The 17,964-nt window shown below is 45.6% G+C and overlaps 2 protein-coding genes across 5 annotated transcripts in view; both read left to right on the top strand.

The window, feature by feature from the left end:
* The window catches only part of HTT (huntingtin), a 122,800-nt gene that overhangs the window by 43,383 nt on the left and 61,453 nt on the right, over positions 1-17,964 (top strand). For all 4 annotated transcript variants that reach the window (XM_043448496.1, XM_043448497.1, XM_043448495.1 and 1 more), the window contains 12 exons: positions 2,188-2,311; positions 2,990-3,108; positions 4,817-4,928; positions 5,171-5,308; positions 6,244-6,402; positions 6,507-6,604; positions 7,583-7,722; positions 8,664-8,727; positions 8,949-9,049; positions 11,658-11,804; positions 15,996-16,116; positions 17,544-17,620. In XM_043448496.1, the coding sequence (XP_043304431.1) occupies positions 2,188-2,311; positions 2,990-3,108; positions 4,817-4,928; positions 5,171-5,308; positions 6,244-6,402; positions 6,507-6,604; positions 7,583-7,722; positions 8,664-8,727; positions 8,949-9,049; positions 11,658-11,804; positions 15,996-16,116; positions 17,544-17,620 (1,400 nt within the window). The remainder of the gene's footprint in view (positions 1-2,187; positions 2,312-2,989; positions 3,109-4,816; positions 4,929-5,170; positions 5,309-6,243; positions 6,403-6,506; positions 6,605-7,582; positions 7,723-8,663; positions 8,728-8,948; positions 9,050-11,657; positions 11,805-15,995; positions 16,117-17,543; positions 17,621-17,964) is intronic.
* On the top strand, positions 13,144-15,583 carry LOC122428462 (proline-rich nuclear receptor coactivator 2). Its single transcript, XM_043448502.1, has one exon. It carries the CDS (start codon positions 13,518-13,520, stop codon positions 13,935-13,937), a length of 420 nt encoding a protein of 139 aa, XP_043304437.1. The 5' UTR covers positions 13,144-13,517; the 3' UTR covers positions 13,938-15,583.

Here is a 17,964-nt window from a genome sequence, read left to right as displayed (position 1 = left end):
CTCACCATTGGGGTTTTTAGCTAGAAGACCTGGCAGAAGATAGGGTAACTGGATTGTGGGAAATGATTCCCATAACTGGAATGTGGGAAATGATTTTGAGTCAGGAAAGGGTGAAGAGTACTGACCAGTGGGCAGGGAGAAGGGGATGTTGGGGAAGCGCTGCTCCCAGTAGCATGTTAAGTGAGCGGAGGAAGTTTCTGTTGTCGGCTTATTGCACCAACTTGTGTCTTGCCTTTTTTTTTTAATTTCTGGCTGTGCTGGGCCTTTGTTGCTGCACGGCTTCTCTCTAGTCGTGGCAAGCAGGGACTGCTGTCTGGTTTTGGAGCTCAGGCTCTAGGGCGCTCCAGTTTCAGCGGTTGCAGCCCTGCGTCTTCAGAGCACAGGCTCGGTAGTTGTGGCTCTCAGGCTTCGTGTTCCTCAGCATGTGGGATCTTCCCTGATCAGGGATGGAACCCGTGTCTCTGGCATTGGCAGGTGGATTCTTTTCCCCGAGCCACCAGGGAAGCCCGTCTTGCCTTTTTATAGGTGATGCTTTCTAGACGGGTTCTCTGGACATTGGACAGCATGACCACAGGAAGTCGTGTGAGCATCCCGTCTGGAGCTGCTACAGCAGCCGTGTGCCGTGGGGCGTGGCTGTGCCAGGGGCCCACGCCGAGCTCTGGCCTGCAGGGAACTACGTGTCTCCCCTTGATGTTTCTCACCCCTGCAGAGTTCTTTCTAGTTTATGAGGTGCTTCCATGTCTTTTATTTAGTCCGAGTTGTTTGCTGAACAAACGCACTGAGCACCTGTTACCTTCCAGGGATTGTTCTACAAACTGGGGGTGAAGCAGAGGGCACAGCATGCAGAGCTGCTCTCCCGGAGCTGGCGTTTCAGAGGGGGGCCCCAGGCTCTTTCCGTCGGGCCAGAGAGTGAACCCCCTGGGCTCTGCGAGCCGCCTGCTGGTGTTGCACTCTCGTCTCTGCTAGTGAAGGGCCAGAGCAGCCACAGACAGTATGCGAAGGAATGAGCGTGGCTGTGTTCCAGCAAAACTTTGTTTACAAAAACTGGTGATGGGCCAGATTTCCCTTCCTCTGTTCCAGAGTGTGTGCGTGTCTGCGTAGGGCAGATCATAAGCCAGTCATCGGCAGGTAAGTAAACACACAGTCGGATGGCAGCAAGTGGCACAGAGAGAAAGGAGCCAGCTGCAGGGGCTAGGATCTCCTCAGGAGACCGTGCAGTGTGGTGGCGTGGGGCGTGGCCTGCAGGGAGCCCCGCCCCGTGAGAGCTCTGGCTCGGTTGCTCAGGGGCTGGGCGGGCTCCGCAGCTGTGGCCCTTGGGTCCCTGTTTCCTCACCCACAGAATGAAGCTGGTGATGGTGCTTGATGCTGTGGGGCTTGTGGGGATAAGTGACGTAATACGTGGGGGTGCTTTCACGCCAGCCGGGGGTGTACTGGGATTTTCAGAAAATGTTTTTTATTACGGTAGAACTTCTCACTTTAGCCTGTGTGGGGTGTTTGTTTTTTTAAGTTATCTGGAGAGTGGAGGAAATTTGTTTCTTTCTTGATTGTTTTTGCTCATGTATTAATAGCTCAGTTTTATTTTTTTAATTATAATTGGAAGGAATAATATTTTTAATGATACAGAATTTATTTCAGTAATAATCTACGAACATATTGAGAGTCTTTCACTCAGTTTTTCAGGTAAATTACAGGGGATTTCAAGTGGATATGAGAAATTTGGCAGTATGAAATCATCACCCGTGTGTATGGCTAGATACTTGAAATACTGTGTCCCAAACTTAGTTGGGTCAGTCTTAGCAGTTTAGGGGGTAACCTGTTGTTAGACTTTTGTTTAAAAGACTTTTCCTCATTTTTTACTTGCTGTTTAAAATTAGCTTGTGAACACAAAGGTTTTTGTTTGGACTTTTGTCTTTTTGTAATCAAAAAAGAGAAATGTCCAGGTTGGGATTTCTTTGGCATTTTTAGAATCACAAGAGCTTTCCATAATGTGGTAACATGCGATCAGTAAGCTCTTGGTACTGTTCACGCCTGTACCCACGTGCCTTTGAGGAGATAGCCTTCATGTTGGTGTGTAAGATGCCATGGTCCACGTTGCTCACGGGATCTTGCATTTGCCGTTTCACCTTGGAGGGCCTGCCCCTTGGTGGTGGCACTTCCGAAGCCTCACAGCCCCTCTTGCATGTTCAGGTGTTAGATGGCGCCGAGAGCCAGTACCCAGGGATGCAGGCAGGCCCGACACAGGACGAGGATGAGGACGCCGCTGCCGCTCTTCCTGATGAAGACACAGAGGCTTTCAGAAACTCTTCCATCGGTATGTTGACTTCAGGTGGTGTACGTAAGTCCCCAACACACGACTAGGCTCCATTCTGAGATTGCGTTCCTAAGTCCAGCAAAGTGAACCCAGGTATCCAGCTGACACGATTGGCCATATAGGACTGTACTGTAATAGGTTTATAATACTTTTCCTACTGTTTCCTGGACTTGAAATAAAGACTCAATGGACATGAATTTGAGCAAGCTCCAGGAGATGGTGAAGGACAGGGAAGCCTGGTGTGCTGCAGTCCATGGAGTTACAGAGAATCGGACACAACTGAGCAACTGGACATCAGCTCCTGTGTACAGGACTGTACTCTGTCGAGTATAGTGCTTGTTGAGGGTGCAATGTACCCTGAGCTAACTTACGTGATTGGGAAATGAACACATGTTCACATCTTGGGAAGTTTGTGACTTGAAAGCTCGTATGTAGGGGCCTTACTGTACTACCAAGTGGCCTTGTTTTCAACCCTGACCTCTTACATCTTAACTTCCAAGAAGTCCTCTGGTGTCTGTGTCCTGAGTTGCAAACAGCAAATGAGGAAAACCAGCTGAGAAGTTGTCATCCTTTTTGACCTAAGTCCTGTGCTTTCATGCTGACTGTGTGTCGATGTGGGTGTTTATGTCTTAATTGGGAACTTGTCGCTTGACTTAGTCTCTTTCTTTGATTTTGAAGCCCTTCAACAAGCACATTTGTTGAAAAGCATGGGCCACAGCAGGCAGGCCTCTGACAGCAGTGTGGATAAATTTGTCTCACGAGAGGAAGCTGCCGAGCCAGGGGATCCAGAGAACAAGGTGAGACACCGCGGCCTGAGACCACGCCACGTCCCGCGCAGGCCTGCTTGTTGAAGCGCGCCCTGGCTGCCGTCCGTCCGCCGCACTCCTGGCTTTCCCGTGGCTGCCCTTTCCCCTTCGCATGTCAGCCTTGAGTCCGCTCTGCTGTCTGCCTCTCGAGGTGTGGGTGCGTCCTTGAGAACTGCCCGAACTTCTGATTTCTTCGACTGTCCATGTGATGGTAGTGTGTGGCCTGGCAGTGTTTCTTGGTTTTGATTCACTGAATTATTTGTTTACTTATCGTGGTAGATACTCGTGCAGTTCTCCATCGCAACCCTTCTGAAGGCACAGCCAAGCGGCATTACATGCCCACACGTTGTGCAGCCATCCTCACGGCGTTCACAGGACTGTTTGATCTTCCCAGACTGAAACTGTCTCCGTTCGACACTGACTCCCATTCCTCCCTCCCTCTGGCCCCTCTCACCCACCATTCTGTTTTCTGTCTCTCTGGGTCTGACTACTCTGGGGACGTCTCATAAGTGGAATCACGCAGTATTTGTCCTTTTGTGTCCTCAGGGTCATCCGTGTTACAGCAGGTGTCAGAATTCCCTCCCCTTTAAGACTGAATGATGTTTCATTGCATGTGTTTACTACATGTTGCTTTCCTCTTCATCTGTTGATGGACACTTGGGTGACTCCCCACCTTTTGTAGGTTGTAAATAATGCTGTTATCAGGGAGTATACAAATACCTCTTCAGGACCCTGATTTCATTTCTTGTGGGTAATATACCAGAAGTGGAGATGCTGGCCTGTGTGATGCTTCTGGTTCTGACTTTTTGAGGCAGCCCTGTACTGCTTTCCACAGCAGCTGCACAGCTTTCTTTTATTTATTTTCTGCTCCGTGTGGCCTGTGGGGTCTCAGTGCCTTGACCAGGGATTGAACCTGCGCCCTCTGCATTGGAAGCGCGGAGCCTTAACCCCAGGGAAGTCCCTGCTGCACCATTTTACATTCCCACCCATGGTGCACCAGCATTCCGTTTCTCTGCATCTTCACCAACACTTTTCTCTCTCTTTTTTTTTTGAGAAGATCATCACACTGGGTGTGCAGTGGTGTATCATTGTGGTTTCTGACCTGCGTCTCCCCTAATGATTAGAGATGTGGAGTATCTTTTCATGAGTTAATTAGCCATTCACGTATCTTCTTTGGAGAAACGTCTCTTGAAGCCCTTTGCCCATTTTTAACTCAGGTGGTTTGATTTTTTTTAGTTGTTGCTCAGTTGTCCATTGAGCTATTTCAGTATTATCTCTGTATTGCTTGCCTTTTCCATGTAAGTGTCTTGTACTCCCAGTTAATTTTAAATTCCTCAAGGACAAGAAGTAGTGTTTCACACTTAGTCCCTCCATGGGTGCTCAGTCACCGTCTCGACCTTGGCCGTTCCTTCGGGAATGGCCTCCCCTCACAGCTTCAGGCGTCCCTGGGCGCTCCCCTCCGTCTGTGCGGCGTGCTCCTTGCCTGCTGTCTCATTCGGCCCCAGCCCTTGGGGCCCCCTGGCAGGGCTCCCCCTGGGGGTCTGATCCTGCCCCACCGTGGCCTGTGAGGTCGGGCACGTATCTGAACGCCAGGCTCCTGGCACAGTTGCTGCTCTGGAATTCCTTGTTGGATGAACTAAGGAATCAGCGTGTAAGTTCCATGATTATAAGACAAATAAGTGTTGCTTTTTCTTTACAGCCCTGCCGGATCAAAGGCGACATCGGCCAGTCCACTGATGAAGATTCCGCCCCTCTTGTCCATTGTGTCCGCCTTTTGTCTGCTTCATTTTTACTCACAGGGGAAAAAAATGGTGAGAATCAAAAGGCAGGTGCAGAGTTTAAGGGAGTGACTTTAGGCTTCAGAGGTCACCTTGGTCACCAGCTTTGAGCCTGGTTGCAGCTGACGGAGTAGAAGCTGGAGACGAGCTTTGGTTTTCACCGACTGATGGGGAAGGCTAGGGGAGGCTGGTTTCCTGGGTCTGGCTTTGTTTGTTTGGAAGCTAAAGATTTGCCGCTGTGATGCTGACGGCGACTGGGGTGGATCTGTTCGCAGCCTTGGTTCCGGACAGGGACGTGCGGGTCAGCGTGAAGGCACTGGCCCTCAGCTGTGTTGGAGCCGCCGTGGCCCTTCATCCTGAGTCTTTCTTCAGCAAACTCTACAGAGCACCGCTGGACACCGTGGAATACCCTGGTACGTTCACAGTTTGCGTCTCATTCCTCATGTTTAGTCACTGGCTTGAAAACTATTTCAAACTCTGACTATTTTAGTTTTAGAGTACCAAGTTTTCTGAGTTAATTTGCAGCGTTTGAGCTGTGTGACAGCTCCCCGTAAAACACATCAATTGTCATGTTTTTAGCTTCTTGGACCCCTGCAGATGCAGTGTTTAGTTGAAACACACAGAGGAAAGCAATAGAAATCTGGGAATGTAAGAGCTCATTAACATGTGTGTTGGATTTTAGCAAAAGCACAAATTGTGTATAATCAAAATTGCTTCGGGTCACACCAGCCAGACCAGACATTCACACTCAGCCGGCGGGAAGCGGGATGTTCACGCTCAGAGCCGGTGGGGAGCAGGACGTTCACGCTCAGAGCCGGCGGGAAGCGGGATGTTCACGCTCAGAGCCGGTGGGGAGCAGGACGTTCACGCTCAGAGCTGGCGGGGACTGAGAGGAGCTGGGTGGCGGCGGCCAGTCTCCCGCAGCGCACGCCTGGGCGTCTGCTCTGACGGGTGCCTGGGGGAAGCCTGCTCTCCTGAAGTTACGCTCCTGCCTGCTCTCTCACGCTCTCTTTCCTTGGGGGAGGGGACAAACCCAGGCTTTTGAATTTATATTAGGTAATAAGTGTGGACAAGTTTGAGGCTCTCAAGTCATTTTCTTGAAGCAAACACTTGACAACCTGGGATTATAACCCAGAAGCTGTTGTGTTGAAGCGGTGTCAGGGATGTGATGAATATAGGCTCTTTAAACCCGGGACGTTTTCACCACGGACGGCTGTCACAGGCAGGCCTTTCTGGATCAGCATCACTCCCTCGCCCTTCTTTTCTTGCCTGGAAATTCAGCCTTTGCCCTGAGTTAGAAAGTTGACGGTAGGGACCTGTACAGTGGCCGGGCCATTCCTCTCCGCAGGGGAGCAGCACGTGTCAGACGTCTTGAACTACATCGAGCACGGGGACCCGCAGGTCCGAGGAGCCACAGCCATCCTCTGCGGGACGCTCGTCTGCTCCGCCCTCCGCCGGTGCCGCTTCCACGTGGCGGCCTGGATGGGCGCCGTCAGAGCCCGCACAGGTAACCACCAGCCCTCAGCGTTCAGCATTCCGCGTCGTCACTCCTGGACGGCATCCTCGTGTTCAGGCTCACACGAAGGCGTCTGTGCTTGCTCTTCCGGGCAGGAAATACACTTTCTCTGGCGGACTGCATTCCCCTGCTGCAGAAGACTTTGAAGGACGAATCCTCGGTTACTTGCAAGTTGGCTTGTGCAGCTGTGAGGGTGAGCATAATCGTTTGTGGACATCAGTTCTTTGATTAGTGGGAATTTCACCAATGTTAACAATGAAAACTTAAGCTTAATATTAAATATTTCCATTCGCAACAGTAATAAACGTCTGTGTACCTACCTCTCAGCCTCAGAAGGAAAACAGTGCCAACAGAGTCAAGGGTTAATAGACTTTGGTTTAAATCTCAGAATATTTGTTTGAAATACACGTTTCCTAAAGGGTATCTCTACCTTGCTCATATTAAGCGTAAAACTTGCTGAATTAAAATGCAGCAGCTCTTTCAGGCCCGTTGAATGCACAAAGTGAGGCACAGGGGTTATTGAATACCCTGTGGTGTTGGTGGGGAGACAGCCCCAGGCCTTTATGGGGTAGCATGTTGAAATGTTCTATCAGCTGGTTCAGAACTCGCAACTGGCCCAACAGCAGTCCATGTTAAGCAGTAAAAATCAAGCCCCAGACCCTACCATTGTCAGACTTATGTCCCCCTTTAAAATGTCACAGCCCGGCCAGACTTGCTCCTTGGTCCCAGGTGTTCACCAGGTGTCGGTCGGTCTGTGTCTGCTGGGGCAGAAGGGAGCCGGTCAGCAGCACTCAGCAGGCTGTGTGCGGAGTCGCCCTGCGCGCGCTGGGGCGGGCAAGACACAGCCTTGGAGCCTGGGGGGCCCGGTGCCGGGTCCCATCGGACAGGGTGCAGGCCCTGGGTCATGGCGTTGGGCCTGGGGCGGATGGGGGTCCCCAGGGGCGGTGCATGCCCGGTGTCGGGGAGGGGAGGCCTGGATGGAGGCAGCGGTGGGGGAGAGAGCCGCGTCCTGTGGTGGCGACATGCTCACGCTCCACGTCGAGGTGATTGAGGCACGTGCGTGTGGTCAGTGTTCCTGAGAGAAGTCGCTGTCAGAGGGGGATGTCGAGCAGGGACGGGCAGGGGTGCGTGTGGGGGGTCTGCAGAGGCCCACCCGCCGCCTGCCTTCCAGCTCTGCGTCATGAGCCTCTGCAGCAGCAGCTACAGCGCGTGGGGGCTGCAGCTCATCACTGACTTGCTGGCCCTGCGGAGCAGCTCCTACTGGCTGGTGCGGACGGAGCTTCTGGAGACCGTGGCAGAGATCGACTTCAGGTGGGTGAGGCAGGCCCGCTGGGGCAGGCTTGAATGGCACGGGACAGCCTGGTGCCCGGGTGCAGGCGGTGACCTGTGTCCCTCTGTGTCTGCCCCTCCCTTCCGAGACTTCGCCCTCGTCCTGGAGTTTTTACGTCCAGGCAGAGGAGTGGAGTTTGCTGGTAGTCTTAGTCGTTCGAGTGTTCTGTATGGTGTGAGTGAGAGAGCTCAGGCTTCTAAAACAATGAAGCTTGTGTCTCTTGGGCCTTTTTAAACGAATGCATGCCACGCTCTACTGAGCCTAGGTCAGACAGCAGATTGGTATTGTCACAATTAAAGAGTAACTTCTGATGCCTTGCAGTTTATCATTTTCTGAGAAAGCATGATTCCACGTTTCTTTCTGTGCTTTCTTTTAGATGGGAAATTTTCTTTTTTGTCTGAGTTTGTGTTTTTTTTAAAGACCCTGTTTGTAGAGGGCTGGTTGTGTGCCAGGCTGGGCTGGTGCCCTCTGGGTTATTGTCTTTCAGCTTTAGAACATGTCTGTGAAGTCCGGGCTGCTTCCCGCTGCATCTCACAGGCAGGACCCCGGGTGGTGGAAGGGGGGACCCGCCTCTGAGGGGGCCAGAGTCTCAGCCCACTCCCCAGTCTGCCCTCCCGCCACCTACAGTTGTTTGAGCTAGTTCTGTAGGGCACTTGGGGTCTTTCAAAATACCCAATGTTTATATTCACTTTGAAGAAAAGTACTGAGTACTTTCTGAGTCTGGAGTCGGGAGGAGCGTGGGTTCTCCTTGCTGGAAGCAGGTGCCTTCCTGCCGTGTAACGTGGGGCTGCCTCAGAGCCTTCCCTGGCTCCCGCCTGTGGCCCTGGCGTGGCCGTCCTCCTCCTCTGTGGTCATGCAGGCCATCCGTGCGGCTCTGTTCAGTAACTTAATTGTTCACCGTGAAATATGTTCTTTGTGTTAGGTTGGTGAGCTTTCTGGAGGCCAAAGCAGAAACGCTACACAGAGGGGCCCATCACTACACAGGGGTAAGTCCTTCCTGTCTGGGAGGCCGTGATTTAACTTCCAGGAGTGCCCTTTCCCCTTAGTGTGGAATTTCTAGGAATGCTTTGTATCATGAAGCTTGTGATCGTATGTGTGACTTTAGGGCTAGTGACGTTGAGTTCTTCTTCACCGGCTTTCCAAGATACTTGACTTAAAATTCATTTAAATACAGAGATCAGATCTGTTTTTATCTTTCTTTCCAAAGCTTTTAAAACTGCAAGAGCGGGTGCTCAATAGTGTTGTCATCTATCTGCTTGGAGATGAAGACCCCAGGGTGCGGCATGTTGCTGCCGCTTCGTTGATGAGGTATTTGTCCAGTATTTTCTCTCTCCATTCACCTTCTTGGTTAAAGTACTAAATGATATGACAGTGGGAAGAGAGGTGAAAATCTGGAGGCCATAGGGCATATTCCTAAATCTTTGACCTCACTTTTGGTTACTCTTGAGCTATCAAAAAGCATATTTTTCACTGTCTCAAGAATCTAAAATGAAAATTAAGACAACAATAAAGTATTAGTCTCATATTGTAAAAGTAATGTACTTTGATGGTCAGATTTTTTAAATATGGAGAATAGCACTAAGAAGAAAATAAAATTCACCTCTGGTCCTCCCACTGGAGATAACCACTGTTAACATTTTTTGCTTTATGTCCTATGTACAAGTTTCTTTTTCAAAATTGGGACAAAGTGTACATGCAATTTTGTTATCTGTTAATTTCCACATAATAATCATTACCATTTTCCTGTGAGAAATACTCTTCTAAAAAAGACTCCTCAACTACCACCTTGGTCTGGGGCGTTTCTGTCTGTTGAGATGTGTTCATATTTCTGTACTGAAGTGCATGACATTTCATACAGTGCGAGATGAAGAAAGGCTGTAAATACTCTTAACAAGAAATTTTTAGTTAGTGGCCACTTTTTCACTGTGTAGTTGTGATAAATTTTTTTGTAAATATTATTTGGTTGGATACTAAGTTTTTATTGACTTAGATAATGAATAATGGTTCAGTGACTAGTATTATACATAAATGTTTACGTAGTGACTAGTATACTGCATAAATGTTTACATATAACTTTTTTTTCTAAGAATTAATTCCTGGAAGTTGAGTTACTAGGTGAAACAACCTTTTTGTGGGTTTTTTTTTTTTCCCTATTAGCTTATTGAAGTAAGATTTTTTTATCTCTTAAAATTGACCTGTTTTAAGTGTACAGTTAATGATTTTTGGTAAACAGAGTTGTGCAACCTTCACCACAATCCAACTTTAGGGTATTTCCATCATTTCAAAAAGATCTACTGTGCCTATTTGCAGTAACTCCCAACTCCTGCCCAGCCATAGGCAACCACTCATCCACTTCCTGTCCCTCGAGGAACGTGTGCCTTTATATAAATAAGGGCACACGGTCAGTAGATGGACTTTTGCGTCTGACTTTCTTTCACTCAGTTTTTGAAGTTCATCCATGCTGTGAGGTGTGTGCCCATCGTTTGTTCTTTTCATTGTTTAACAGTGTTCTGTTATCTAGGTAATACTGTATTTTATGTATACATTCACGAAGCGATAAGATTATTTTCACTTTTTGACTGTTATGAATCATGCTGCTTAAACTCTTGCCTCCAAGACTTTGAGTGGACATACGTTTTCGTTTCTTGGGGGTAGATGCTGGCAAGTGGGTTTTTGTGGCTTTGGTACTTAACTGGGGAATCGCATGAACAGGAGCCTGGCGGGCTGTGGTCCACAGGGCCACAGAGTTGGACATGACTGAAGCGACTGAGCGGGCAGTGAAGTCACTGTCCAGAAGCGGGTCAGTCTGCCCTCCCACCACCAGAATGTGATCGTGCCTGAGTCTTTTCACCAAAGCAGGCATTTCAAAAAAGTTAAATATGTGTCAGTTTCTTAGGCCGTCATTGGTATTTCTTTTTAACATAACTTTTATCTTGTTTTAAAAATAATAACACGTTCACTAAACAAAACTCAGGAAAAATATAAAAACCTTTGTAGTCAAACTGCTCAAGGAAAACCAGTTGTATTTTAGTGGATAGCCCTTTGGTTTTCAGTGTGAAAGTCGCTCAGTCGTGTCCGACTCTTTGCGACCCCGTGGACTATAGATCCCATGGAATTCTCCAGGTCAGATTACCGGAGTGGGTAGCCATTCCCTTCTCCAGGGGTTTTCAGTGTGGTCATGTGCTATCTTTGATTGCTTGTGAATTGTGCCTTTTCAGGGACTTGACTAGGTTTGTATGACTTGCTTGACCAAAGATCTTGAATCTTTACCATTTTCTATGAGTGACAGTAATTTATTAAACCTTAGGAAAAAATTGTATTTATGACCAGGTCTTCCTGGAGGAAAGAAACTTTAACTAAAGATGGTGGGGTTCGCACACCACTGTTTTCAAACAGTTGATTGTTTCTGGGAGTCACAGGCCCGCCTGTAGGTGTGAGTGCTTGCGCAGAGCCCCTGTGCCCCCTGCCTGCCCCTCAGAGCTCGCCTGAGAGGGGCCTCGGCTGGGACGTTGCCCCTGGGGGTGTGGGCGGTTCCGCAGAGAAAGTCCTGGGAGTGAGGAGGGACCCACCCTGCTGCCTCCTGCGGACTGCGGCTTCCTGCACCTGCTGATGCTGATCGAGATGGTTAGAGGAGCTCTCGGAAGGCTTTTTAACTCAGAGGATTTAGTCGTGTGCAGAGAGCCGTGTGTACCTGTGTGAACACGAGAAGAAAGTCCAGCCTGGTCATTTCAGAGCCAGGGTGTGGGGCATGGTCCTGCGTCGGGAGCCTCTGCTCCGGCGTGCCTGACCAGTGCCGCCGCTCAGGGGACGTGTCCGTGGGTAGACGTTGTCGGGCTTGCCGGTGACACAGGGCGCGGGGCAGTCAGCAGGGGTTTCACATACTTTCTAAGGGAAGTAAACCTGACTCTTATGTTAGGCTCGTCCCAAAGCTGTTTTACAAGTGCGACCAAGGACAGGCTGACCCCGTGGTGGCCGTGGCGAGAGACCAGAGCAGCGTGTACCTGACGCTTCTCATGCACGAGACGCAGCCTCCGTCCCACTTCTCCGTCAGCACCGTAACCAGGTACGCTAACCGAGGCGCGGGGGCGCTCGTCTGAAGCCTTGCGTTTTCTGGAGAAGACGCTTCAGTGAGGGTGTTTGAGCAGGCGGGCTGCCTCCAGTAGGACGCTTCTTTCTTCAGGGTTCACCACCCGCCTCTCTGCGGGCTCTGCTGCTGCCGGGCCCAGTGACATCACAGGTCATGGTTTGTTACGAGCCACAGACTGACAACTGTATTCTTCTGTAGGGCTCTAATACTGTATCTTGTCCTTAAAATTTTCACTTTCTTTGTGTTATCTAAGAGTATGATTATGTCATGGCATTAATTTTTAGCAGGCTATTATTTTTAGCAGGTGTTAATTTTAGCAGGCTGTTAAAGAGTGTCAGTGTTATTTAGGGTTATCCACTATTTAAGTGATTAGCAATTATTATTATTCACATGTTTTTGTAGAAGGTCTTTAAATACAATTTCAAATGACTAAACACAGCCCATTCTCTTGTTCTCAGATGAGTGGGATAGACTAAAAGTAATCAGCAGAAATGCTTTTTGAAGTTCTAATTTTCTTTAAAATTTCAATTTGCCAGGAAGGCTGCAGAAATGATAATAAGACTGTTATGCTTTTAAAGAATTCTCTGTATTTTAAATGTTATTTTTAAAATTAGCGTTTATGTGATAATTTTTTATCCTGAGTGGCATTTTTAAAAAATACTTGGGCTAAATGACTTTTGAAGCCAAAATGTCCATGTGACAGTTTGTTCTGAATTTGAAACTCAGCTTGTCAAATTTTGAAGTTATTTTTTCTTATTAAATACCTCTTCTAATGCAAAGATTGTTTAAAAACATGGACATAATTTTTTTCTTAGATAATTTCCTTTTTTTAACCTCAAAACTGGCATTTTCTCTCTTTAAGCAGAAGCAATATAAGAATATTTCATTATCAGGAATTTGACAGGCTTATAATAAGTAACTTGTCAACAAGGTTGCATCTTCTAAATGTCATTAGATGCCAACAGAGATAGGTATAATATTTTATTAAAATTGGTTAGTAACTATAGCTGTGAAAAATTTCTAGTCCAAACTCAGACTGTCCTCTAGATATTCAGCTTTGTTTAGCTTGGTTCTGACATGATAAGCACAAATCCCGGTTGTACACTGTACTTGCAGGATTGTGTGAGGAGATAAACTGTGTTCCCCTTAGTCTGTATCGTTGAGTGCCTCTGGGGACAAGACCTGAGGGGAACGGAAGTGAATCTACACTCACCATGCCTGGGCTTCCTCCCTGTAGTTGGGGAATTAGAGTTTGTGTGTAACTACTAGGAGGGATTGAAATTGACATGTGCCATGAATGGAATACAGAAGAAGTGACAGCGGTTGAGACGTTGAGGTGGCCAGCAGCTAGCTCGTCGGTGCTCGTGGGCTTCGCCCGTTCCGTGCCTCGTCTCTCCCTGGAAGGGGAGGGGGGCTTCGAAGCCGAGCAGAAGCCGCCGCCGCCGCAGTCCCGGGCTCGAAGTCGCTAAGACTTCTCTCAAACTTGTGTGCTGAGGAGACTCAGATGTTGGCCTCAGCTCCTAGGCTGAACTCAGCAGATCGGCCCATGAAAACTTCTGTATTGAGACAAAGGAAAGGATCTGTCAGAAAGCAACATCTATTATCCTGGGCGTGGCAGCAAGGAAGAGGACAGGTAGTGGAAATCCTGCAATCAGAAAAGCAGACTGAAAGGTGACAAAGAAGCTGAAGATGGGTGGTGGAGAGAGGTATAACATTCCAGCCCCTCAAACTAGAAATGTTAGTAAGAACCAACAACAGCTTAGTAGACAGAAGACCAAGGATCAGAATTCCCAGATGAAGATTGTTCACAAGAAAAAGGAAAGAGGACATACTTATAATTCATCATCAGCTGCATGGCAGGCCATGCAAAATGGGGGGAAGAACAAAAATTTTCCAAACAATCAAAACTGGAACTCTAGCTTATCAAGTCCCACCTTACTTTTTAAGTCTCAAACTAATCAGAACTATGCCGGGGCCAAATTTAGTGAGCCACCATCACCAAGTGTTCTTCCTAAACCACCAAGCCACTGGGTTCCTGTTTCCTTTAATCCTTCTGATAAAGAAATAATGACATTTCAACTTAAAACCTTACTTAAAGTACAGGTATAAAATGAGATAAAGTACTAACACACTTAACCCTTAGTCATATTTAAGGATAACTGGCAATTGTTTCAGACCAAATTCACTAAGGAATTTGTAAAACTGATTAACGTAGAAAATATAATTAGACATCATCTTAATTGTTTTATGTGCACTGTGATGGTAGAATCAGTACAGTTTAAAATAACTGAATTATGCATAATTGTATTTGATCTCTTTACTAGTGTTCTCAATTGAGTAACCATACAAGTGAAACCATTCAAGTTTAGATTTGGGGAATGGTAAAGGAATCAACTTTTTATATTGCTTGTTGGGAGAAAATACTAAAGATTATCATTTCATGGATCAGCAGATTGACTTGTTAAGATCTGGTAAATCTGATTATAAGTATCCAGTTAAAGACATACAGGAGTTGAAAACTATTTGAATCTTTGAGACATTATTGTCCTAGAGACACCTATATCAGTATACCTAAACCAGTAGTATGACAACAGTCTGATGCACTGCCTAAAGAAAATGTGAAATTTTTTTTTTTTAAGAGAATAGTTGTATTTTAATGAACTGTGTGGTGGTGAATGTGGAAAGGGCACTGGGGCTATTTAGAATGAAACAAGTATACCCCATTGGCCCTGTTATGTGCAGTGGATAGGTGTCTGCCAACAAATGCACCAAAACCATTTTTTATAGAAACAGTATTTGGTGTTCAGAGTAGCTTTCAAAATACATTTTTGTATGATGGCACTGCACAAGCTATTCTGACAGTGATATGGCTTTAAATCATCCCTGCAAAGGTTTTTTAAAGTTGGGAGCTGTATAATGTGAAAGCTCTGCATACCTAGGAAAGAGCCATGTAAATACATGTAATAAAATTGTAGCATATGTAAAGTTTTGTTGGCATTTATCCTACAAAAATAGAATATTTTAGTACGAATTTGCTGAATGTAAGACATGGGCTCTTTTATACTATGGCCTAATTTTAAAGGTCAAAAAAAAAAAACAAACCCCCGTTTTTAAATTTTGCCCTTGTGCTGAAGTGCCAGTGTATGTATGTTATAATTGATCTTGCTGTAAACTATATTTCAAAGTAAATCGTAGTGTAAGAAGTTCTATATAACTGAAAAGGTTTTAAGCTGCTAAAACACTTGCTATTTTTGAGATGTGAAATGCAGTATGGGGTTATTTTTTTTCTTAAACCCAAAGATTAACTATTAAGCAGTCCCTCCAACCTTAAAGATTCCTTTTGGCTTTCAACAACTTGTGTACCCTATGAGTATAGTGTACAACGTCAGTGTATACTTTTTCTTGTCAACAGGTGCAACCCAGGGGACCAACTGATTGCAAACGATGTAATTTCTTGCATAATACCTTGATAACATTTTTGGCTTACTTTAAACATGCTAATTAAAACAGCCATCCCAGTAGTAAAAGTAAAGTGTGTGTATGGGGGGGGAATCTATTTTCTAATTTGGCAGCTTTTTTTATACTTTTAAGCAGAATAGCTAAATTGTTTCTTCAAATAAATTGAGGTGAGATAGTATTGTCCAAGTCAAATGATGATATCCTAAAAACAAGTTTTATATAGTACTTAATGTACATACATGAATTCGAAGCATGAAATTAAAAAATAAAATTGTTTTTTCCCCAAAAAAAAAAAATAATAAAAAATAAAAAAATAAAAAAACAGAAGAAGTGACAGTCTTGTAGTGGGAAAGGACTTCCTTTTGTTTGGAATCAGGAGTAGATTCCCACAGGATGTAATTTAAAGCTTGCAAAACGGGCAGCTTTGGATCAGCTGATTTTAAAGGAAATTAGAACTTCATTAAAGCATTTCTGCTGATGACTATTGGTCCTCTGGTGTGGTTGGACATTGGAGGAGGGAGGGGTTATTTCAGCCGTCTTTATAGAATAATGACCACATTTATTTCCAGTCTTCCCGTAACTTAAAAAGTCAAGATTGCTTTAACTTCTTGTGGCCTTTAATCTTAAAATTTTAAATGCCATTTGAATTCTGAGAATGTCATAAACTTTAATGGGATATTTTAAGTCTCTCTGTATCTTTCTCGTTAGAATTTATAGAGGCTATAACCTGCTACCAAGCATCACAGATGTCACTCTGGAAAATAACCTCTCTAGAGTCATTGCAGCCGTTTCTCATGAACTGATCACATCGACCACGAGAGCGCTCACAGTAAGTCTCTTGGTTGGGCTAATGAGTTAATTTTCAGTAGTTTGCGTGGTCTGTTCTTCGTGATAGGGTAATTTTATTAGAGCTCTTACATGTGGGCTTCTGTTAATAAAACCCTGGTTTATGCCAACGAAAATGGAAACAACTATTTTCAGGTTATTAAAGTAATACATGTTTATTCTAAAAAAAAAATTCAGCCCATCTAGGAAGAAATAATAAGGAAAACTACCATAATCCAAATTGGTAGTATATCAGAAGTTTAAAATATCTCTAAAATAATTGACTCAATGACTTTATAATATATATGAAGAGGAAAAAACCTTGGAAATACCAACAAAGATTTTTGTGTCATGTATATGTATCATATGTGTCATGTCATCTGTATCATTATTTATGATGCTAAAAGTACAAAAGAACTGTAATGTCCAAGAATCCTATATTGAATAAATTCTGATGATGACTAAATTCTGTATAGATGGTGATGTGTATAGTTATGCACCTATTAACGTGATGCTTTGGAGCATTTGTAACAATCTGCAGAGTGAGCCTCTAGATTATAATATTGAGTGAAAAAAGGCACAGTACAAAACCGTGTGCTTGTGTGTAGTGGTTAGGAAAAATAATGTTCATGTAAACACATTTCTTACTCGGGAAAGTAATTGGCAGAAAATTACTAAAACTAATTTTAGAGCTATGAATGGTTATTCTTTTTAAGATATCACACGTTTTCTAAAGTGAGCACGTGTAATTTCCATCGTCAGAGAGGAGAATGGGACTCACCAGCTGAAACCTTGTCGTTTATTTTCTGTGACAGAAGGAGTGCTTTCCTTTTGTAAAAACTCAAGACAACTGTGATCAGACTCTCCTGATACATATAACAGTGCCTTTCAAACTTAAATACTGTTTGGGCTGTCTGTAGTTTGGGCTTCCCTTGATTTGTTCAAAATGTTATAAATTTTATTTGTCTTTATTGTGGCCTACATATGTCAGACGCTGTTCTAGGCTTGGGATGTAAAAACAAAAAGGAACCTTGCCCTGTGGTTCTTTCAGCCTGGTCAGGAAGATGGACGTTAATTAGCTTGAGCTCAGGAATGGCTGGTGCGGGTGGGGGGCGGGGAGCAGGGAAGGAAATTCCAGGTAGGGGGTGGGGGAAGGCACAGGAAGATTAAAGTCGAACAAGAGGAGGTGCCTCCCTGCTGGCCTCTCCTCCCTGGATGTAATCCAGCCTCCTTAAACCTGTATCTCGGCTGTCCAGCTGTATCTGAATTCTCAGGTGTGAACTTGTTCCCTGGGAGGACAGATGTCCTGTGCTTGGGTACAGAGCTCAATTCTGTTTTCACTGTTTGTACGTTTCATAAAGCGTAAAAGGGGGTCAGTGTAATAAGCCCTCATGGTGGTGAGTGTGATCTTATCGTTCCTTTCTTGTTTAGTTTGGATGCTGCGAAGCTCTGTGTCTACTTTCAACTGCCTTCCCAGTTTGCATTTGGAGTTTAGGTTGGCACTGCGGGTATGTATTTCCTTGGCACCTGACTGCCTACAGTCATGTGATACAAACATGGTTATACGGATCCTTTTTTTTTTTCTTGTTAAGTCTTTCGTCAGTGTTACCTTTTGGGGAAGCACCCACTGGAATATCAGCTTCTCCTGGTCAGTTGTGTTGGATGCTAGTGACAGGAGACTTGGATGCAGTGGTCCCTGTGATTCTCTTGGATGAAATGCTCACACATCAACATCTGGAGGATTTCAGGGTGTGACTTGCAGTCTCATTGAAGGGAATTTGCATACGCTGGCAAAAGACTTTTCTAATTGGCTTGATTCTCTCCAAAATTATTCAGTATGTATTAAAAATTT

The sequence above is a fragment of the Cervus canadensis genome, chromosome 26 (assembly GCF_019320065.1).
Source record: "Cervus canadensis isolate Bull #8, Minnesota chromosome 26, ASM1932006v1, whole genome shotgun sequence".
NCBI lineage: Eukaryota > Metazoa > Chordata > Mammalia > Artiodactyla > Cervidae > Cervus > Cervus canadensis.
This window is presented reverse-complemented; position numbering and strand designations above follow the sequence as displayed.